General features: G+C 40.0%; 2 protein-coding genes across 16 annotated transcripts in view; one reads left to right on the forward strand and one right to left on the reverse strand.

Moving 5' to 3' along the window:
* PANK1 (pantothenate kinase 1) overlaps positions 1-11,822 on the reverse strand; it is a 102,360-nt gene extending 90,538 nt beyond the window's left edge. Inside the window, exons 1-4 of one of the 2 annotated variants that reach the window (XM_013983537.2) lie at positions 11,763-11,822; positions 11,413-11,481; positions 7,412-7,561; positions 2,102-2,199 (exon numbers count right to left, since the gene is read on the reverse strand). The gene's annotated coding sequence lies outside the window, so the exon portion shown is untranslated. The remainder of the gene's footprint in view (positions 1-2,101; positions 2,200-7,411; positions 7,562-11,412; positions 11,482-11,762) is intronic. The other variant, XM_013983538.2, reaches the window with a different exon arrangement.
* Positions 12,009-24,188, forward strand: part of KIF20B (kinesin family member 20B) — an 82,019-nt gene continuing 69,839 nt past the window's right edge. For 12 of the 14 annotated variants that reach the window (XM_005671270.3, XM_021072615.1, XM_005671272.3 and 9 more), the window contains exons 1-2: positions 12,009-12,145; positions 15,766-15,913. In XM_005671270.3, the coding sequence (XP_005671327.1) occupies positions 15,767-15,913 (147 nt within the window). In that variant the 5' untranslated portion in view covers positions 12,009-12,145; position 15,766. Of the gene's footprint in view, positions 12,146-15,760; positions 15,914-24,188 lie in introns of those variants that run through there. The other 2 variants (XM_021072617.1, XM_021072616.1) reach the window with 1 other exon arrangement.

Here is a 24,188-nt window from a genome sequence, read left to right on the forward strand (position 1 = left end):
GTTTCCTTTTGTTATATTCATTAATTTGTTTTATTTTTTGGATCCCACATAAAAGTGATAACATACAGTTTTTGTCTTTCTGACTTAGCCTTTTTTTTTTTTTTTAAGGCCACACTTGTAGCACATGGAGGTTCCCAGGCTAGGGGTTGAATGGGAGCTGTAGCCCCTAGCCTACACCACAGCCACAGCAATGTGGGATCCAAGCCTCATCTGCAGCCTACACCACAGCTCACAGCAACACCGGATCCTTAACCCACTGAGTGAGGCCAGGGATCAAACCTGCGTCCTCATGGATGCTTGTCAGATTCATTTCCGCTGAGCCATGATGGGACTTACTTCACTAAGCATAAGATCCTTCAGGTCCATCTATGTTGTTGCAAGTGGCAAAATCTCACCCCTTTTTATGGCCAAATAGTACTCCATTGTTTATACATACACACACCACATCTTCTTTATCCATGATGATTGCTAGTATTTATTAAGACCTTATTATGGGCCGGACATTCCTGGACTACACATCTTGCCAGTGGTTTTTAACCTGCTCTGCAGAGTTCTAAGATCCATGGAGGGTCTCAGGAGCTGCAATGAAGAACCAAAGGGAGACCAACGAGTTCACATGCAGGGCTGCTTCCTTTGCTTCACCTAGGTCAAGTGATCCTTGACATGAGATTTTGCTTGAAAAGCAGTATGTCTCTTAAAAATGTCTGAACACTTCTACAGAGGTATTGGATCAAAATGGCAATGTAAACAAATACATGTTCATCCAGCCTTCCCCTCCTGATCTAAACCCTGAAACTAACGTAAAGGAAAGAGAGAGAGCTATTTAGATAGATAGAGACATATAGATATCTGAAGATCATACTGACTTACAAGATGAGTTGCTCTAAACAGATCAAAAATTCTGCCGGAACTGCTGAAGGACGGGAAGTAGGACTGGGATAACACTGAATGAGGGACCCACTGCCAAACTTTAATGAAGAGAGCACCTGTAAATTGTGAGACAAGTTTCAGTTCTGCTCCAAGCTTGGGTAAAGTGGAAATGGGGGCAGGAAGCAGTCCCAAACCTACATTTGTGATCTGGGAAGTGCTATAGCAGTAGGAACAATCAGGTAGGTCCCCTTCTCTTCCTTACATCTCTGCCACGCAGCAAACAGCAACGGCAATTCCAATGGGACAACCTGGGGATTACGAGCAGGGGAGTAACCAAGAGGCGTATGTACCCTGGAAAGAAGAAGGTGAGCTACGGGTCCTCTCAGTCTGGGAGCATGTTCTGCCTCTCCCCTATGACCACAAAGAGCAGAAACAATGAATGGATAAGCACTCAGATATACAAGCAAACATAAGACAGCCAAGAATTACCAAACATTTGAAGAAAAATGAAAAGGAGTACCAGAAGGAAAGAATGAGGGAACGGAGGAGAGGAAATATTTTAAAAAATAGCAGAAGAAAATATCTCATCAATAATGAGACATGATGCCTCCAATGAAAGGAGCCCATGAATGCTGCTTACAATGAATGGAAAAACAAACAAAACCACTCAGTCACATCTAGACACTTGATGGGAACATTTCAGAAAACTAAAGATAGATGACACTTTAAAAATTATCCTAGATAAAGAAATTAACAGCTAACATAAAGCGTATTATTTGGGAGAGGAAGGAGATCTATAATGAATTTTATAAAAATTATAGAAAAGCCCTGACAAAGCATGGGAATAGAGTCCAAAGAAGTTTTACATAAGGTTCGTCCCTAGGGCCTGGCTCACAATTCCAAGATTAGTGTCACCTGGGAGCTGGCTGTTCATTTTTGCTTAATTATCAAGGGGTAGACTTTTATTTTATTATTATCATTATTTTTTGGCCACCCTAATGGCATGTGGAAGTTCTTAGGCTAGGGCCTGAACCCATGCCACAGAAGGGACCTGAGACACTGCAGTGACAATGTGGGGCAGACATTTAATCATGTGCTTGGCTGAGACTTTAGGGCAGTACAGTACCTCCAGGCCTCTCCCAGTTAGTTTACACCTACTTTAACGACTGATTCTGAGACTGAAATGGGTAATACTCAGGACACAGAACCGACCCCTCACACCCCTACTTACCAAGATGGAGTTGGTGCTGTTTTTCTCTCCTCCGATACTCTGTCTCCCTTCCATGCTACGCTTCTCCCGCACAACTTCAGCTCAATCCAGGAATAGTGCTGAGTGGAGAATGGGAACCAATTACCAGTCAGGTTACATATAAGTCCACATGATGGTGAAGGTTTACTGCCCCTTAGGGCAGCTCGCAGGGAGGTAGGGCATGAGCTAATGGGAAATGAGAGGGTCAGGGCTGATAGCGAGTGGCGAGGACAACAGAGAAAGGAAGACTGCTCTGGTAGAGGGGCTACAGGATAACATTTCCCCAGGGCTATGAAGTAGAGGTCCCAGAAGAAAAGAGGATAAGCTGAATGCAGATGCAGTATAGAAAAGCAGATTCTGTCAAGTCAAACAGGACTTGCTCGCAAATACCGAAATGCTCACAATATGGTGCTAACTAAAAATAATCTGCCTAAAAAAACCCCTGTGAATATACTTGATCTCTGAGTGTGAGTATGTGTCTTTTTTTTCCCCCACAGCACTGCTAGATCCAAGCCATGTCTGCGACTTATATCACAGCTCACAGCAACGTTGGATCCTTAACCCAAGGAGCGAGGCCAGGGATCGAACCCATGTCTTCATGGATATGAGTTGGCTTTGTTACCACTGAGCCACAGTGGGAACTCCCAGTATGTGTCTTCTTTAAATCAGTTATATGCCTGCTACTGTGGATGCTGAGGACAGAGTAGAGAAGAGGAATGAATGGACATGGTTTCTATCCACAAAGGGCTTATAATTTAGCACCATAGATAGCTTTTAAAGCAAACAAAGGTAAAGAGTGATTATGACTGGTTATAAAATTAGGAGTGAGTTAATTTTCTTCTTGACAAATCATATTTTCCATATTTTCTACAATAACTTTGTACGCCTTTATGAGAGAAAAGCAATAAATCTTACATTTTAAGTGCACAAACACTACCGAAAAACCAAAACGAAGGGAGACCAGGCTCGAGGGAAGCCATTCATATTCAACAGGCTAACAATAGCTTTATTTATAAAACAGAACGTCAGTTTTATTTATTCAGCTATGTCCAAGGCCTTATGATAGCAAACGATGTTATACACAGAGTAAAGAATAAATCCTTGCTCACTAGGGAGATTAAATTATTGTTTATGTGGTGCTTATGGCAGAGGGAGCTGAGGGAATGGTTAACCGACAGATAAGCAATTCATTATATTTCTCTGATGAATAAAATAAGGGCTAACTGGAGGTACATATATTTTATAAATATGCAACGTAGCTTATTGTAGCATTTTCTATCCTTTGGTTTAGGAAATGTTTCCCATCTTAGACGAAGATTAGGGCAATATTCTATACATATTTTCAGCAGCACATTGCCAAAGCATTTACTAGGGTGATAAAATTTGAAGAATGCTTATTACCTATGTTGTCAATTTATTACCTTCCATGTCAAAAAGATCCTGTCCAACATTTTCTCTTAGGAATGCAATAGTGATAAATAATAATAACAATAATAATAGAAATTACATTAAATGAACATTTACTTTGTGCCAAGACTTTTACATTGACTATTTTCATGGGGTCTTTACAACACATCTCTAAGGTAAGTCCACAATCTGTTATCTAAAACCCTGGGGGCCAGATTCATTATATTGAAAGTGAGGTTTTTTTTTTTTTTTTTTAATTTAAAAAGAAATTGGAATTCTGTGGAATATGGTACATATACTACAGATTTTGTAAAACTATAAATGGGTATGGAACACATTAATGTTTCCGCAGAAAAATCCGTGAAATGAAGATCATAAATAATATCAGCTTTGCTGATAAATAAATCTATTGGTAAGTGGAATAGCAGGATAACTATATACTATAATAAGCTTCAAATTTCTTATTTCTTTTGTTACTTGTGATAAAGCTTCTTATTTCCTTTTTTTTTTTGGAGTTTTAGGGCCTCAACCATGGCATAAGGAAGTTCCCAGGCTATGGGGCTGAACTGGAGTTGCAGCTGTGGGCCTACACCACAGCTCACAGCAATGCCGGATCTTTAACTCTCTGTGTGAGGCCAGGGATCAAACTCACGTCTTCATGGATACTAGTCGGATTCATTACCACCGAGCAAGGATGGGAACTCCAAGCTTCTTATTTCTTTTTTTTTTTTTTTTTTTTTTTTTTTGGTCTTTTTGCTATTTCTTTGGGCCGCTCCCGTGGCATATGGAGGTTCCCATGCTAGGGGTAGAATCGGAGCTGTAGCCACTGGCCTACGCCAGAGCCACAGTAACACGGGATCTGAGCCGCATCTGCAACCTACACCACAGCTCATGGCAAGGCCATATCCTCAACCCACTGAGCAAGGGCAGGGACTGAACCCACAACCTCATGGTTTCTAGTCGGCTTCGTTAACCACTGCGCCACGACGGGAACTCCCAAGCTTCTTATTTCTAAGGAAAGTTTTCGGTAAGATTTAAAACATACTGATGAGGAGTTCCCATCACGGCTCAGTGGTTAACAAACCTGACTAGAATCCATGAGGACAAAGGTTTGATCCCTGGCCTCACTCGGTGGGTTAAGGATCTGGCATTGCTGTGAGCCGTGGCATAGGTTGCAGACGTGGTTCGGATCCTGAGTTGCCATGGTTGTAGCCGAGGCTGGCAGCTGCAGCTCCAATTTGACCTCTAGCCTGGGAACATCCATATGCTGTGGGTGCGACCCTAAAAAACACACATACAAAAAAAGAGTTCCCATCGTGGCTCAGCAGAAACAAATCTGACTAGGAACCATGAGGTTGAGGGTTCAATCCCTGGCCTCGCTCAGTGGGTTAAGGATCTGGTATTGCCATGTGCTGGATCCTGTGTTACTATGGCTGTGGTAAAGGCTAGCAGCTGCAGCTGCAATTCGACCCCTAGCCTGGGAACCTCCATATGCGGGTACGGTCCTAAAAACAAACAAACAAACAAAAACTTATATTGATAAAAATGAATCTGTAACACACAAACATGCAATAAATATGACTTCTGGTTGCTTTAGAATCTTAAAGAGATGATACTGCTATTACCATTGTCTATGACACCAGGCTGGAGCTGAACACCTGATGATAAGCCAGAAACAGGATTCTCCAGTGATGAAGAAGCACTGCTACAGGGGCCTTTTTATTTTTTTATTTTATTATTATTATTTTTTTTGTCTTTTTGCCATGTCTTGGGCCACTCCCGCGGCATATGGAGGTTCCCAGACTAGGGATCGAATCAGAGCCAAAGCTGCCAGCCAGTGCCAGAGCCACAGCAACTCAGGATCTGAGCCTCGTCTGCAACCTACACCACAGTTCATGGCAATGCCAGATCCTTAACCCACTGATTGCAAGGCCAGGGATCGAACCCACAACCTCATGGTCCCTAGTCGGACTCGTCAACCACTGAACCATGACGGGAACTCCTACAGGGGCCTTTTTAAAGACTTGCCTCAGTGTCACTGGTCTCCTCAACACAGCCTCTGGCTAATCAGTTTCTCTTTAAGTGAGCAAATTGCCATGGTCTCTTGCTCACTAATAAACGCACATAGTTCAAGGCTGGCAATTAATCAGCCTCACATTTTCACCATTTGCTCAGTAGAGATTTTTTTCACCTGTGCCCATAATGGTATCATCATTATTATCACCATCTTCATAATGATCTATACTTAACACCATCTCAGCAATCTCCCCATCACTCAAAGTACATACAACAAAGGCATCATCATTAGTGTTCAGTCTTTCTTCAATGTCTGCTTCTTCCAACTTCTTTATACTTTTGGCTGATAAGCTTTTGGCAATAAATAATGAGGTTGTTTTTTTTTTAAGTAATGAGTTTTGATATCATTTTCTTCTCAACCAGAGTCTCTAAATCCTTCAAAATCATCACTGGCCAGGTCGTTTTGAAATATCATTGTAGCCCAAAGTCTATGCCAACATTAGTTAGAATTGCCTTATTGACATCATTCCAAGCCCTAGCAACTGTGTAGATGACCCCCTTAAGACGAAAGTCTTTAAGGAAATATTGGATTTGCAGGCTTCTGTTACTAGAACCAAAGCAAAACATGCTATTTAATAAATAAATAAATAAATAAAAAGTGGGAGTTCCCATTGTGGCTCAGCAGTAACAAACCCGACTAGTATCCACAATGATGCGGGTTCGATCTTTGGCCTCACTCAGTGGGTTAAGGATCCAGCCTTGCCTGAGCTGTGGTGTAGGTCACAAACACGGCTCGGATCCTGAGTTGTTGTGGCTGTGACTGTGGCTGGCAGCTGCAGCTCCAATTCAACCCCTAGCCTAGGAACTTCCATATACTGTGGGTGCGGCCCTGAAAAGATCAAACAAATAAAAAAAACCATGTAAGATGCACCTAAAAACTGTGTGCCCATTAAAAAATTTCAAATAGGTCCATCTATTTTACTGGCAAGAAAATAAATGATGCAAACACTTATGGAAGTTCCCAGGTTAGAGTTCGAATTGGAGCTGGAGCTGCCAGCCTATGCCACAGCCACGCCAGATCTGAGCCATGTCTGCAACGTACACTACAGCTGAGGCAACGTCAGATCCTTAACTCACTGATTGGGTCCAGGGGTTAAACCCACATCCTCATGGATATTAGTTGGGCTCATTACCGCTGAGCCACAATGGGAATTCCCCATACTCAGTTTTTGGATTGAAAAACTAACTATATTAGTCCTGCATTTGGAGGTAGCTTTGCAGCAGCAATGAGGTGCTCAGTCTTCTTTTAATAGAATTCCGGAGGTGTTCAGTCCAAACATTAAGAGGCAGTAGAATACAATGGTTAACTGCACAGACGCTAGAGCCAAACTACCTAGATTCCAATTCCAATTCCACTGTTCACTCTTTATATAAAAAGTTATTATTTAACATGTGCCAGGCACTTTTATAAATACTTTACAAATATTACCTTCATTAAACCCAACACCTCCATGTAGTATATACCTCTACTATTCCTCACAAGAGCCATGTTTCAGTTTTCTGCTATGTTAAATGTGAGATACTAATAACAAAATACTTCATAGGGTATCCAGGATTGAATGAGTTTAAAGTGCTTAGAATAGTATCTGGCACACAGAAAGTTAGTTATTACTACCAATAGAGGCTGTGAAATCAGCTTGATGAAACTTAGCAATTTTTTCATTTTATGCTAATGTTTACTTCAAGGGGACAGATGGAATTATTAGGAATGGGGACTAAATCTTAAGCATCTCCCAGTCAAGCGAGCTCTGTGCTTCTAAAGGAAGACACGTTGGCTGGTGCTGAAATGGAAAACGTAGGAAAAAATACCTCTGGAATCTGACCAGTTTTCTGCATTTGCTGGGCCTTCTCCCAGGATCACATTAACATCATCTCTTGCTGTGATGGCTGCAAGAGTCTCCTAACTGGTTCATCAGCATTCTTCTTGGCTGCCTCTATTCTCTGCTCCAGGAGATTAACCTTTTCAAAACACAAAGGCAAATTGTACAGTATTGTGCTCATGCTTAAAACAGTTCATTGGTTTCCCATTGTTCTTAGAATAAGGACCCAAATCAGTAACTTAGCTAAGTCTTGTAGGATCTGGCCTTGTCTCCATCCCAGCCACACCAGCCATCATTCACTGTTCAGCAAGTATCTCTCTGATCACCACCATGTATTTATGGAGTCATCGAGTATGCATCAGTGACTAAGAGAAACACAATTCTTGTACACAGAGCACTTACCTTTTAGGAGGTGGGAAAACAACAATGACAACAAAAACCAGACCTATAATAATTATTATAAAATATAATAATTGTTGGTTGTAATATGTATGGAAGTGGAATTGAGCCTGCAAATTAAAAAAGAGGATAATTTGGGATAAGGGAGAGAGAAAGTCTTCTCTAAGAAGGTAACAAGATAGATAAGATCTAAAGGAGGAAGACAAGTGAGCCACATGATAAATGGGGAGAAGAGAATTTAGGTGGAGGGAAGCCATGTAAAGGTTCATATAGGCTGGAGAATCTGGTGTGTTCGAGGTACCCCGAGCAGATCACCTCATTGCACAAAGTTAAGAGAGGAGTGAGACTGGCTGCTGCCTGATCCTGCAGAGCCTGGTAAGTCACTGTAAAGAATCAGCATTTTTTTTCCTTCTTCTTTTTAGAAAAGCTCAAAGCTATTTTTAAAAGTTGAAAGAATGACACAATGTATATCGTTATACCCTTTATCTGGATCCACAATTTACTGACTTCTTGCCACATTGGCTTTTTTTGTTGTTGTATTTTCTTCTCTCTGTTCTCTATAATTTTGTTCTCCCTAACATTCTTTCTTTCTTTCTTTTTTTTTTGGCCAAATCTTTTGCAGGTAAGTAGTTGCAAACACTGTGATACTTTGCTGTTAACAGCAAATATCTTCCAAAAACAAAGTCCTTCTTTTACACAGTCACAAATTATCACATGCCTCAAATTCAAGACTAATTCAATAGCATCTATTCTGTAGACCATATTTAAATTCCCCCAAATGTCCACAAAATATTTTCTGCAGTTTCTTTTTTACAAAAAAATCAATGAACCAATCAAGATTCCCAGATTTCACTTAGCAACATCTGTCTCCTGACTAAAGCAATCGTCTACCTTTTGTTTTTCTCTTTCCCTAACACTGACTTTTTTTTTTTAATGGTTGCACTCACGGCACATGGAAGTCTCCGGACCAGAAACAAAATCTGAGACATAGCTGCAACCCACACTGCACTACACTCTGTGAGGTCTTTTAACCCACTGTGCCTGGCCCAGGATCGAACCTGTGCCTCTGCAGTAACCAAAGCCACTGCAGTCAGATTCTTAACCCACTGCGCTACAGCAGGAACTCCAACCCTGACATTCTTGAAGAGCCTAGGTCTGCTGTCTTGTAAAATACTCTACATTCTTTTTCCTTTCTGATTGTTCGCTCTTGATGAGATTCAAGTAAAATATTTCTGGCACAAACAGTACCAGGTGAGAGACTGTCCTGTTTTTGCTGATGCTGTTTCCTCACTTGACTAAGGTATATGTAATAAAAAAATCTCTATATTGTAAAATTATCTTTTCCCTTTTTCCCTAATTAAGAAATAATCACTGGGAGTTGCCTCAGTAGGTTAAGAATTCAGTGGTGTTGACACTGTTGTGGCTCAGGTTCGATCCTTGGCCCCAGGGAATTTCTGCATGCTGCAGTTAAAAAAAAAAAAAAAGAACTCATTCATTCAGGCTCTCTTGTGGCAGGATCTGGTGTTGTCACTGCAGTGGCTTGGGTTGTGGCTGTGACACAGGTTCAATCCCTCGCTGGGAACTTCCACGTAGGGAACAGGACCTGAAGCAGTTGGGATGCTGTAATGGTCTGGGCAATGAAAAGGGAAAGGAGTATTTATTTCATTTAACACAAAACAACAAACAGATACATGTGTTTATGAAGTGGATGAGTGGTGAAGGAAAAGGAGGACTCAAAAATTATTCTTTCTCATGAATAACTGGGTAGATACATGGTGGTGTCATTTACTGAGTCAGAGATCAGGGAGGAGGGGATTTTCGTTCTAGAAAGGAAAATCAAGGATCCATATTTAATATATTAATTTGGCAATCTCTCTTATACATCTAAGTGGAGAACTTAAGTGGATAATGAGATATTTGCCCCTGGTTGGAGCTCACAGGTCTGAGAAGGATAAGGAATTTAGGAGTCATAGGTATAAAGATATTTAAATCCAGAGTTCCTGTCGTGGCTCAGTGGTTAACGAATCCGATGAGGAACCATGAGGTTGCGGGTTTGATCCCTGGCCTTGCTCAGTGGATTAAGGATCTGGTGTTGCCTTGAGCTGTGGTGTAGGTTGCAGACTTGGCTTGGATCCCGCATTGCTGTGGCTCTGGCGATTAGACCCCTAGCCTGGGAACCTCCATATGCTGAGGGAGTGGCCCTAGAAAAGGCAAAAGACAAAAAAAAAAAAAAAAAAAAGGTATTTAAATCCATTGGAGTTGATGAGGTTGCCAAGAAAAAGACTGTAGAGAGAAAAATTGGTGGGGAGGGGGAAGCTCAGGGCCAAGCTCTAAGGATTCCCATAATTTAGATCTTAGGTAGAAGAGACAGAAAAGGAGGTTAGGGGGGTTAAGAGTAAACAAAGAGAGAGTAACATTTTGCTGACCTAAAAGCCAAATGAAGAGTATTTTAAGGCTGAAACATTTAACTGTGTGGAATGTTCCTGGGAGCTAGAATAAAAAAAAATCAGAGAATCCACTGGATGTTGCATCTGTCCCGCCCCTGTGCCTGGTATTATGTTCCCTATGCCTGGAGTGCTTACTCCTTTCTTTTTTTTTTTTAAACTCCGTTACAGCTGTAATTTCTCAATTATTTGTCTTTTTGTTTTTGCAATGTTTTCTCAGTTATTAGACTATAAGCTCCTTGAACGTTAGGGTCTGTTCTGCTAGCTCTCCTCCACTGTTTCACCAACTCTTAGCCTAGTGTTTGAAGCATAGCAGGTTTTCAATAAATACTTGTTGAACAATAAATAAATGTAGCATCTGGAGGGCTCAAGAGCTGAAACCAGTAACAACTAGTAAAAGCAATAAAGGCATGACAAGGCATGGAAGGAAGTACAGAGTTAGGGTTAGACTTACCTTGACATAGAGGTCCCTAAAGACTTAAGTTTCAGCCTGAACCGTAAAACAGTTTTTACTTTATCTTTTCTCCTTTCTTCCCTTTCACACCTACTTTCTCTGTTCATTTTCATTCCTGGCCCTGAATCCTCATCTTTATTCCACACTGGCTCACCTCAAATATGATTATTTTGTGGAGAAAGAAGGCAAAATGAATGAGGAGACAGTGAGAAGTTGTAGAGGATAGGGGGAGGTTATGGGAAATATAAACACAGAATAAAAGGAAGAGGAGAGTAAGCTCATCAAACTAGGTACTATTCTGCAAATGTTACCAACCAATAAGAGTCGAAAATAAAGACCACATGTGAGCGGGTGGGGCTTGAATTCATTCAGGTCGGTTTAAAATCTCAGCTCCACCATTAATAGATGTATGTCCTTGAGCAAATTAACCATATGAACCCAGTTTCCTTGCAATCTATAAAAAAGACATAATAATAATACCTACCTCACAGGTTGTTCTCAGGATCAGTAGGACAATCAATTTTAAACGCTTAGCACGGCACAAGGTAAACAATTAACGTTAGCAGTTACTTTTCTTTAAAATGAAGTACAGCAGGGAGAGACGGCCTAAATACTTCCTATATGACTGTAATAACACGCTTCAAAAGAAGAGGATCACTTTAAAAGACGCAGAGAAGATACAGTGGCACTTACATTTTGGGCAAGGCAAAGACCTTGCCTAGGCAAGGAAGATAGTCACAGTACAGCGCCTCTCAGCGGTAGCTGGTTTATATTTTCAGAAAGGCAAAAATCAAAACCAAAAAATAAAGAACGCTTATGAAAAGCTATCCTAGGAATAATCTGTTTCATCCACAAGTGCCGCTCTGGACGACAGGTAGGATCATGCAGAGGAAGTGACCCTCTGCAGCTCTCGTTCCCAGCGGCTCCCCAGATGCAGAGCCTGTTCCGGCCCGCAGGGACAAAGTAGGGTAGTGAGTAGCCCGCCATTCCTCCGCCAGTCCCTAAGGGAGTCGCGGGGCTAAGTGCAGTGGCAGCAGTCTCACCTCCGGGCCTTCGCCACGTTTTTACTTGCTCCAGGATGGACCTGGAGACTAACCGCGCAGCCAACAGAGGGTGGCACATTAGGCAGCGCACTACCCAACCCCGCGAGAGGAGCCCCGCAGGAAACCCCGCCCACTGGCCGCTCTCCCTCCGCCTCCGCCCATTGGTCGCCCAGCATTCAGAGACCCGCCCCCAGATTTGAAAGCTTCTCCCGGGAGTTGGCAGGAAGCTCATAGCGTGAGTCCTTGGCGCCTCCCTGGCGTCTTTCCCGAAGCTCCGCCTACTCCCAACATGCAGTGCGGGGTCCTGGCCGCCATTGTTTGAATTTAAAAACGAAAATAACTTAGTGCAGCTCGCAGGTCGGGCGGCAGGATTACGTTTGCAGGTGAGGGTGCGAGGAAGGCGGTTGGGGACTGCGTACAAACCAGATGAGGTGGGGAAAGGCCTCAGGCAGTGAGGTGCTCAGCACCTCAGCACCTTCCCACGGGGCTTGTGACGCCTTTGAGTTTACTCTGGAACTGGGCTGCGGAATGATGAGGACGCCTAGGGATCTTGGTGCTCATTGGAGGGTTGAGCCAATTTACTGCAGTTAAGATTTAAATTTCGTCTTCGCGGCTTATTAGCTTTAATCTCTCCGGGCCTGAATTTCATTTGTTAAAAGGGAGTAATACTAGAACCTACCGCTTCGGGCTTTCATGAGGATAAAGTGATATAGGTAAAGCTGTTAGAAACAGTGCGGGTGTGTATAGTAAGCACTATGTACTTGGAATCATTGATACTTTTCTTATCATTGCTGCTGTTATTGAGGATCAGGCCTCCATTGCCAGATATAGTGTCCCGAATCCCACAAATGAGACCGTGTCGTTTGCTCATCAAACGACACGGTCTCATTTGTGGGGCGGGAAGGGGAGTGTTGTGGTGGTCACCAGTGCAGCTATTTCTAGGCTGCTGCCGTTGCCTGGGGTTAGCCCTTGCTGGGCTTTGCTGGGCTAAGCGGAAGGGGGCGTGTGTGGCGCGTGCAATGACTGCTGTCATATATCAGTTTGAAAAGTTTCCCCCATCTCATTCTACTTTTTGATTCGTGATTCCTGCCTGGTGCAGTTCTCTAATATTCCTTGTTGAAGGACTAGTTGACAAAATTTCGTGACTCGTGACTTGTTTTTAATCCCCAGAGTAATTAAATTCAGGTTAGTTTCTGTTCTTAAAACAAGGTAGCATGTTTACTCCGAAGCTGCAAAGCAGTGTATATATACATTTTATTAGATGTGCAAGACCTGAGACTTCATCAATTAGTTGTAAAGACTTTTTTTGAGGCTATATTTTGTGGATGACATTCAGTAACTTCATTAAGTAGTAGATTTTCTTTTTCATCCGTCTTCAGCCATGAGATCCCACTAGAGAGAAGATAAAAGATGCGCTTTCTCAGTCATGGGGACGAGAAATGAGATCTTAAACCTTGCTGTTGCTAAAGATAACACCACTAAAAGAGTAGAAAGAGTAGGACCAATTTTTTTCTTTTCTATAGAGGATCTTATGTATTACTGTTTAAGCTCCTATGCAGGGAGTCTTTATCACTACATCTATCTGAATTTGTTATAGGGGATACAGAGTAGTATAAGACAAGGTCCTTGCCCTCAAGAAGTTTCTAGTCTAGTTAGTGAGGCCACTCATAAGTAAAAGTTAACTAGAAGTACAGGCAATGACAGTACATCTCAACAATTTTTTAAGTGTTAAGAGACAGTTTATTCATTGAAAACTGAGCATATGAGCAAGTACAAATTACTATACCTTTTTTGGGGGTTTCAAATTCTTTTTTCTTTTTTTTCTTTTTAGGGCTGCACCCGTGGCATATGGAAGTTCCTAGGCTAGAGGTGGAATCGGAGCTGAAGCTGCTGCCTACACCATAGCCACAGCAACGTGGGATCCCAGCCACATCTGTGACCTACACCACAGCCACAGCTCATGGCAACACCGGATCCTTAACCCACTCAGCGAGACCAGGGATTGAACCTGTGTCCTCATGGATGCCAGTCAGATTTGTTTCCACTGAGCCACAAAGGGAACTCCTCAATTCCTTTGTAACTTAGTAATTTCATAAAAGATTTATCAGCGTTTTCTTTTTTTTAACCAAAAATTAATTGAAGGCAAAGAATGAAGCTTACTTTCCAGTTTCCTGGGCGTTTCCATGAAATTAGAGTTATGAAATGTCAAGGCAGTACTTTCATTTTTTTTTTTTTTAGCTTTTAAAAGAGTTTTATTAGGCTATAGGAGATGCATGCTGGAATATTCAGTATCCTCTATAAACTGTAAATTGAGGCAATGTTAATGTTTTTCTTTTACTTGCAGACCAGAGTTCTCTTGCTATTTTTTTTCTTTAGTACTTTCATGTTTTTGCAAACTTTTCCCCCGTGTTCTAGGTCAGTGGTTATTTTTTATTCTATAATATACCTTTTTTTTTTTCTTTTCACCCATAAATTGCATGTTTGAACTATTGTGTCAAACTGAATTAAATAATTTTCTCATTTTAATAACATCACCGAAACAGTTAAAATGAAAGCAAGGATGTTAGAGTTGTTTAATTGTATGGTTGGTTGATCCTGTAGTTTGCTGTTTTTTTTTTTTTTAAAGTAAATGTATAATTCCTTAAGCCTTTTTGCAATTTAAGAAAAACAGAAAAACAAAAACAGCCATGTTGTATTGAGTTTGGGGGGGTTTCAGGGCTGATCAAGGAAAAAGATACCACCACAAGGTGGCAGTAATACACAAGGAGCTTTCCAGGGGTAGCGCTTTGACAGGATTGCATGCTCGGGAAGTTGCCTGCATCTTGAGACCTTCAAGAGACTATAGTGAAGGGCTGGCACCCGGAAGGGGAAGAGGGCAAGGGATTAGGAGAGGAGCTGGACAATGAGACAGAGAGCCGTGTCCCTGTGATGTTGCTCAGTAGTGAGTCCCTTTGTCGGAGAACTCCAAAGGGCAGCAGTGGCTTGGGGTCTTTATAGTCGTGGATTTTATCTGTGGCTAGCAGATGGTGGGCGCAGTTTAATGGGATGTATAAGCCAGTTGGGTTCTAAATGACTAAAAATAAACTATATGTAAAGCAAATGGTTGTGTAAAAATTTGAGTTTGACATCTCAGTGGATTTTTGAACTAATGCTCCCAGTCTGCTGTGAAGAAGCAAACAAACTAGGGCCAGTATACATCTTTGGCTCATTTACTTAATGCCTGTGGATGCCTATTACTAATGACCTCATTGAGCCAGGAACCTAAGTTGGCAGTCACTGTATTTCATAGTATTCAAAGAATAGGGTGCTTCCTCCATTTCTCCCTGGTGTTGTGCACCTGGTAGATTCTAAGTAAATATCTGAATGCTGGTATTTTGTTAGTGAAGGTTATGCCTAAGTTTAAATTTAGTGACCTGATGTTTTAGCTGTAATAGTTTACTGATGATTATTCCATGTTCACCTTAAGACCTGTGATGTATCAGGTACCGTTTTAAATATGTTCACATATGTTATTTGACTTTTTACTTGGATTATTTGGAAGGATTCAATTGAAAGTAATTGTCCAGATAACTGAATTCAACTCCCAAATGCTAAATAAAGCATTACAAAGTCTATAACATTCTTCAGAAGATGCTAAATAACTAAAATAACAAGGTTATCATTTATTCCAGCCTCATTATTTTCTTTCTGAGAGGATTTCAGGCAGAGACTGAGTGTTTTATATTGTCTTACTTTATAGATTACCTTTAGTCATGAAATCTCTTCTGTTGAATCTACCCATAGGTTGGATCATATAAATAGTAGTGGTAGACTGTGTCCAATATTATTTGATTTAGAATCTGTAAATCATTTGGTCTTTTGTCTTTTCCATGGGTCATCATGTATAGGTGAAATAGTCTAATGTTTTCCTTTTGGAAATCTGGTATTTGGGTAGAAGTAGCAGGCTGAACTATGGACGGCTTATATGCTAAATTAGTAAGGTAAATTACTGTTATTTTTGCAGAATGGAATCTAATTTAAATCAAGATGGGATGCCTAGACCATCCTATGTTTTCAGTGCTGACCCAATTGCAAGGCCTTCAGAAATAAATTTTGATGGTGTTAAGCTTGACCTCTCTCGTGAGTTTTCCTTAGTCGCTTCAAGCACTGAGGTAAGTACAAGAAAAGTATTATGCTGATTATCATGATGTAACAGTTCCTTTTCAAATAGTAGGTACAAAATAATAACTATTTATGCCCTTACCTAGTAGCCATTTGGGAAAAACAAAACAAAACAAATCTAACTTAAATGAAAAAAAATTTTTTAAATTTCATTCCTCAATAACAGTGGTTATTTACTAATGGGCTGTATAAGTGCCTTTAGCGTGCTACACATCTTCTTAAGATTTGGAATCAAATTAGACACTGCTGCCCTCATTTCCTGTTCTTCATTGTGTTGGGTTATACTTGCTTTTTATCACAACAACCATTGGAAAAATCTAGATTCACTAAGATATAACATCAAAAGACATAGTGTGATCTAATGTTGAAACTATACTTGTTTAATAGTTGATGGTGTTCAACATATGTCAGGTACTGCTGTGGTTCCCTCAAAAATGTCAAATATTCCACTATGCCCCTAGGAATTGCAGGCCTTTGTTTAAAAAATAATGCAGATTTGAAAGAATTAACTTAGTAGGGTTTAAGAAGTAAAAGCCCTTCTACCACCCTACCCACTCTATGTGCTGTGTTGTCTCTATAGGCTTTTTTTACACGTATAACTTTCAATGCATTTATAGTCTGTTTATCACAGATTAAATTGTTAATTTTAATGCCTCAGAGAAATGAACTAACCCATTTTATAAAGAATGATGCATGGAAACAGGGGAGTATAGGGAACAGAAATAAAAGAATAATAATTATTTAATATCCCATCATGTGCCAGACTCTTTTACTTTAGCTGATTTAATTGTAAATAAAGAAAATAAGAGAGGGAGGGGTAAATGCCTCTTAGTATATAAATGGAGTTATACATAACATAGTCTTTTGTGTGTGCCTTCTTTCACATAACACAAGGATCAGTAAACAATGGCCTGTTTTTGTAATTTTGAATGTAATTCAAACATTACAGTCGTATTCATTGGTATACTTATTTTCTAGGTCTGCTTTTGCACCATGACGGCAGAATTGAGTGGCTGTGACAGACTGTACAGCCTGTAGAGCTTAAAATATTAACTGTTTCTGAAATTTGCTGACCCCTGACTTAGCATGATGTTTTTGAGATTCATCATGCATCATGTGTCAGTACTTTATTATTTTGTAATGCTGAATAGTAGTTCATTGTGCAGATATGCCACATTGCCATTTACAATTTGATAAACATTTGGGTGGTTTCCATTCGGGGGCCATTACAATAATGCTTCTCTGAGCATTCATGTGCAAGACTCTTTGGACTTGTGTTTTCCTTTCTCTTGAGTAAGTAAATGCTTAGGAGTGATTGTGAGTCACGTGGTAAGCAGATATTCAACTTCATTAAGAAATTGAAACTGTTTTCCAAAATGGCTGTCCCAGCACCAGCAGTATATGCAGGTTCCAGTTGCTCCACCTCTTTGCTGATATTTTATAATTTTAGTATAGTACTACCTTATCGTGGTTCTAGTTTTCATTTTCCTAAATGAGAACTTTTTCAAGTATTTCTTGGCTATTCCTATACCTTCTTTTGTAAAGTGTTTCTTCAAGTCATTTTTCCCCATTAAAATTTGGGTTGCCTTTTTTTTTTTTTTTGGTCTTTTGGCATTTCTTGGGCCACTCCTGCTGCATATGGAGATTCCCAGGCTAGGGGTCCAGTCGGAGCTATAGCCACCGGCCTATGCCAGAGCCACAGCAGTGCGGGCTCCAAGCCACGTCTGCAACCTACGCTACAGCTCACAGCAACGCTGGATCCTTAACCCGCTGAGGAATCGAACCCGCAACCTCATGGTTCTTAGTTGGATTTGTTAACCACTGCGCCACAACGGGAACTCCAGGGTTGTCTTATTTTTGATTTGTGAGAGTACTTTATGCATTATGGATATATATCCTTTATCAGTATCTTGATTAGTAGAGGTTTTTAATTTGAAGAAGTCTGATTTAGCTTTTTTTTTCTCATATGGTGATTTCTTTTGTGTGTCCTCTCTAAGAATCTCAGCCCAAGGTTATGAAGGTTTTCCTGAACATTTTCTTCTGGAAATGGTTAGAGCTTTTGTTTTAATGGTTATGTATGTTACCCATTTTGAATTAGATTTGTGTATAGTTGATGTAGGGAATCCAGGTTGATTCGTTGATTGATTTCTTTTTTACCTCCATTTATCTAGTTATTTTAGCATTATGTGGTGGAAAGACTTTCTTTTCCTCACTAAATCATTTTGGTGCCTTTATTGAAATTAAATGGCTGTGTATCTGTGTGTGGATCTATTTCTGGATTATTCTCTTTCACGGACCTATTTGTCCATCTTTATGTGTATACTTGACTGTCTATTTCTGCAGGCTTATAGTAATACTTGAAATCAGGTAGCATGAATTCTCTAACTTTTTCTTTTTTAGAAATATTCAGGCTTTTCTAAGTTCTTTGTATATTCATGCATTTTACAATTGACTTACAAGTTTCTACATAATAACCTACTGAGATTTTTGACTATAATTGCAATGAATCTGAATCAATTTGGAGAGAATTAATTTTTTTGTTTTGTTTTGTTTTTTGTTTTTTTAGGGCCACACCTGTGGTATATGGAAGTTGCTAGGCCGGGGTCCATTTGGAGCTGCAGCTGCCGTCCCACACCACAGCCACAGCAATGTGGGATCCAAGCTGTGTCTGCGACCTACACCACAGCTCACTGCAATGCCAGATCCTTAACCCACTGAGCAAGGCCAGGGATTGAACCTGCCCCTCATGGATGCTAGTCGGGTTTGTTAACCATTGAGTCATGATGGGAACTCCAAGAATTGATATTTTAATAATGAGAATTTTATTTTATTTTATTTGTCTTTTTGCCTTTTCTAGGGCCACTCCCGTGGCACATGGAGGTTCACAGGCCAGGGGTCGAATCCGAGCTATAGCCGCTGGCCTATGCCAGGGCCACATCTATGCAGGATCCGAGCCGAGTCTGCAACCTACACCACAGCTCACAGCAACGTCAGATCCTTAACCCACTGAGCAAGGCCAGGGATCGAACCCGCAACCTCCTGGTTCCTAGTTGGATTCGTTAACCACTGTGCCATGACAGGAACTCCAATAATGAGAATTTTAATCCATGGTCATGGTATATTTCTCTGTTTAGGTCTTTAAGATCTTAGCAATGTTTTCTGTTTCTCAGTGTAGAGGCCTTTAATAAGGTCTTTTGTTAAATATATTCATAAACATGATATTTGATGCAATAAACTTTACTTATTCGAAGTACAGTCTTGGACAAGTTTTGATATGATGCATATACTCATCAGGTTATCATACAATCAAGATAGTGACTATTTCCTTTACTACTGAAAATTTCCTTGTGCCACCTTGTAATCAGTCTCTCCCTCCCATCACACTTCCAGGTAACCACTGATCACATGTTAGTTTGTACCTGTAGAGTTTTATATAAATGGAATCATAAAGAATGCACCCTTTTCTGGTGGGGGGTCTGGTTTCATTTACTCAGCATAATTATTTTAAGTGTTATGCATGCTGTATGTATCAGTAGGCAATTCCTTTTTATTGTCTGTTGTTTGGCTATGCTACAATTCATTTATCCATTCACTTGCTGATGGACATTTGTGTTTATAGTTTCTGGATATTCCAAACAAAGCTCTTATGAACACTTGTGTACAAATCTTTGTATGGGCATATATTTCCTTTTTTTCCCTGCCTTGGATAAATACCTAGGGTTGGAATGGCAAGATCTTTTTAAGAAACTACTGAAGTTTTCCAAAGTGGTAATAGCATTTTATATCCCCAGCAGCATTGTGTGACTTTACCTCCACTTCCTCACCAACATTTGTTGTGGTTAATCTATTATTTGTTTTTAAATAGATTTTATTTTTTAGGCAGTTTCAAGTTCCACAGCAAAAATGGGCAGAAGGTACAGAGAGATTTCTCATATACCCTCTGCCCCCACATGTGCATAGCCTCCCTCATTGTTAATATCTCCCACCAGAGTGGTACATTTGGCACAACTGATGAATCTACATTGACATAATTACCCAGGGTCCTTACAATATAATTATATTATGGTTCACTCTTGGTGTTGTATAGTCTGTAGATTTAAACAAATATATAATGACATGTATCCATTGTTATGGTATCATATAGTGTATTTTCATTACCCTAAAATTCATCTGTGTTTCACCTATTTGTCTTTTGCCCACTCCCATCAACCACTGGTCTTTTAACTATCTCCAAAGTTTTGCCTTTTCCAGAGTATCATATAGTTGGGATATTACTGCATGTAGCCATTTCACATTGGCTTCTTTTACTTAGCAGTGGGCATTTAAGATTTCCTCTATGTCTTGTCTAGGCTCGATAGTTCATTTGTGTTTAGGTATGACATATCTCATTGTATGAATGTATTGCACTTTATTCATTTACCTGTTGAAGGGCATCTTTGTTGCTTCCAAGTTTGGGGAACTATAAAGAAAGCTGCTCTGAGCATTCATGTTCAGGTTTTATGTGGACATGAGTTTTCAGTTCCTTTGGGTAGGCACCAAGAAACGTGATTGCTGGATTATATGGTATTAACATGTTTAATTTTGTAAGAAACTGCCACACTATCTTCCAAAATGGCTGTGGCATTTTGCATTCCCACCAGCAATGAATGAGAGTTCTTGTTGGTCCACATCCTTACCAGCATTTGTTGTTGTCAATGTTCAGATTTTAGCCGTTCTAGTAGGTGTGTAATACTATCTTGTTTTCATTTGCATTTCCCTGATGACATACAACGGGGAACATCTTTTTATATGCTTATTTGTCATGTGTGTATCTTCTTTGGTAAGGTATGTGATAAGGTCTTTGGCCCATTTTTAATCCATTTGTGTTCTTATTGTTGAATTATAAGAGTTCTTTGTATATTTTGGAAAATAGTCTTTTGATATAATTTATTTATTTGGCCATGCATGTGTCAGTTCCCAGGTCAGGAAATCAAACCCATGCCACAACAGTGACCCAAGCCACTGCAGTGACAGTGTCAGATGATCCTTAACCCACTGTGCCACAAGAGAACTCCAGAAAATTTTTATTTTTTTGAAGTCCAGCTTATCAATTATTTCTTTCATAGATCATGCCTTTGGTGTTGAATCAAAAGAAATCATTGCCAAACCCAAGGTCATCCAGATATTTTCGGACTTTAATAGTTTTGCATTTTGCATTTAGGTTTGTATCCATTTTAAGTTAATTTCTGTGTGTCTAACCTAGACATTGACATTCCTAAGTCAATGTCTAGGTTAATTTTTTTTTGCAAATAATTGTCCAGTTGTACCAGCACCATTTGGGTGTTTTTTTTTTTTTTTTTTTTTTTTGGTCTTTTTAGGGCTACACTAGCGGCATATGGAGGTTCCCAGGCTAGGGGTCGAATCAGAGCTGTAGCTGCCGGCCTACACCACAGCCACAGCAAGGCCAGATCCCAGCCACATCTACAACTTACACCACAGCTCATAGCAATGCCGGCTTCTTGACCCACTGAGCAAGGCCAGGGATCAAACTAGTTCTCATGGATACTGGTCAGGTTCGTTAATTGCTGAGCCACAATAGGAATGCCTTTGTTGAAGAGACTGTCTGCTCCATTGTGTTGCCTTTGCTTCTTTGTCAGATAGCCACTATATTTCTGGGCTCTCTTCTGTCCCATTGATTCTGTTCTTTGACCAGTACTACCCTTTCTTGATTGCTGTAGCTTTATAGTATTTATTGCAGTATTATCAGTCTTTTGACTTTGTTCTTCTAATTTTATATTAGCTGTTCTGGGTAGTCTTTATTTTTAGTCATTCTGATAGGTATGTGTTTGTATCAAATTGATATTTGCATTTCCCTAATGACTGAAGATGCTGAATACATTTTCAAGTGCTTATTTCCCTTTTATATATCCTTGGAGAAATGTCACTTTAAATCTCTTGCCCATTAAAAAAATTTCTTAATTTTAAGTGTTCTTTATATTTTCCAGATACATCTGTATATCACATATATTCCTTGCAAATATTTTTCCTGTAGCTTGTTTTTTCATCCCTTAAATGTTTTTAGAAGAAAAGTTTTTAGTTTTGAGGAAGTCCGTTTTACCAGTTTGTTCTGTATTGTGCTGTATGTCATAGCTAAGAAAGCTTTGCCTGACTCAAGGCCACAGATATCTTCTTCTATGTTTTCTTTAAGAAGTTTTACAGTTTTAGTTTTACATTTAGGTCTGTTATCCATTCTCAATTAGTTTCTTATACAATGTGAATTGTGCATTCAAATTCTTTTTTTTTTTTTTTTTGCATATCGATAGCCAGTTGTTCTGGCACAATTTGTTGAAAAAGCTATCCTTTCTGTACTGCATTTCCATTGTACCTTTGTCATAAATCATGCCCTTCGATGTGGGGGTTTATTTTCGATTACTCTGTGTATATTGTTTCATTGATCTATTTGTCTGTCTGAAAATACCCAACTGTTTTGATACATGTAGCTTTAAAATAAGTGTTGAAATCAGGTAGTAGGGTGTTAGCCCACCAAATTTATCCTTTTTCACAGTTGTTTTGAGTATTCTAGGTACTTTGCATTTCTTTGTGAGGTGTTTTTTTTTTTTAAGGGCTGCATCCGTTGGTTATGGAGGTTCCCAGGCTAGGGGTCTAATCAGAGCTGTAGCCTACTAGCCTACACCACAGCTACAGTGACGCCAGATCTGAGCCGCATCTGTGAGCTACACCACAGCTCATGGCAACTTCAGATCCTTAACCCACTGAGTGAGGCCAGGGATCAAACCTGTGTCTTCGTGGATGCTAGTGAGATTTGTTTCCACTAAACCATGACAGGAATTCCCTTTATGTGAGTTTTTAAATGAACTTGTTAGTTGCTACCAAAAAAAGCCTCCTGGGATTTTGATTGCAATTGTATTGAATCTGTAGATCAGTTTTGGAAGAATTGGCATAATAACAACATTGAGTCTACCAATAATGAACCCAGTGTATATCTGTTTATTTGGTCTCCTTTAATTTCTCTGACCATTGTTTTTTACTTTTCAGTGTATAGGTGTGTTACATCTTTTGTAAGATTTTTCTCCAAGTATTTCATAATTTTTGAAGTTATTGCAAATGCTATTGCTTTTAAAAATCAATTTCTGTTTCTTCCAAGCATTTAGAAAAACAATTGATTTCGCATATTGATCTTTTATTATGCTACATTGCCAAACTCATTTAATAGTAATAGAAACTTTTTTTTTTTTTTTTGTCTTTTGTCTTTTTGTTGTTGTTGTTGCTATTTCTTGGGCCGCTCCCGCGGCATATGGAGGTTCCCAGGCTAGGGGTCTAATCGGAGCTATAGCCACCGGCCTACGCCAGAGCCACAGCAACGCAGGATCTGAGCTGAGTCTGCAACATACACCACAGCTCACGGCAACGCCGGATCCTTAACCCACTGAGCAACGGCAGGGACCGAACCCGCAACCTCATGGTTCCTAGTCGGATTCGTTAACCACTGCGCCACGACGGGAACTCCAGTAATAGAAACTTTTTTGAAGATGTTGTCAGATTTTTATGTGTAGATGCTCATGTTGTCTGAGTAAAGATGATTTTATTTCTACCTTCCCATTCTGGATGCTTTTCATTTTTATTTTCCTTTCCTTTTCTTTTTCTTCTTTTTCTCCACCTCCCTCTCCTCCTCCATCTTCCCCTCCTCCTTTCCCCATCCCTCCTCCCATCTGATTTCTTTGGCTAAAACCTCTAGAACCTTTTGTATAGCATTGAGGAGAAGTGGTAAGGGCAGAAATCCCTGTGTTGTTATTCACCTTGCTGCTCATCTGTGATTCAGTTTTTCATCATTAAGTAAGATGTTAGATATAGGTTTCTCTTAAGTGCTCTTTATCAGGTTAGGGAAATTCCCTTCTATTCCAGTTTGCTGAGAATTCTTATTAGGAATGGATGTTGAATACATATATCAAATTTATGTCATCATTCAAATGCCTTTTTTGAGACATCTATTAGAGATAAAAGTTTCCTCTTGGAGTTCCTGCTGTGGCACAGTAAGTTAAGAACCTGACTGCAGTAGCTCAGGCTACTTTGGGGGCACAGGTTCAATCTCTGGCCTGGAGCAATGGGTTAAATGATCCAGCATTGCTGCAGCTGGCATAGGTTCAATCCCTGATTCAGATTCAATCCCTGGCCCAGGAATCCCTGCCATGGGTGCAGGCATTAAAAAGAGAATTTATTCTTTTAATGTGTTTAATTATCCTAATTAATTTTTGAATGCTAAATTGA

Source organism: Sus scrofa, chromosome 14 (genome assembly GCF_000003025.6).
Source record: "Sus scrofa isolate TJ Tabasco breed Duroc chromosome 14, Sscrofa11.1, whole genome shotgun sequence".
NCBI classification, from domain to species: Eukaryota; Metazoa; Chordata; class Mammalia; order Artiodactyla; family Suidae; genus Sus; species Sus scrofa.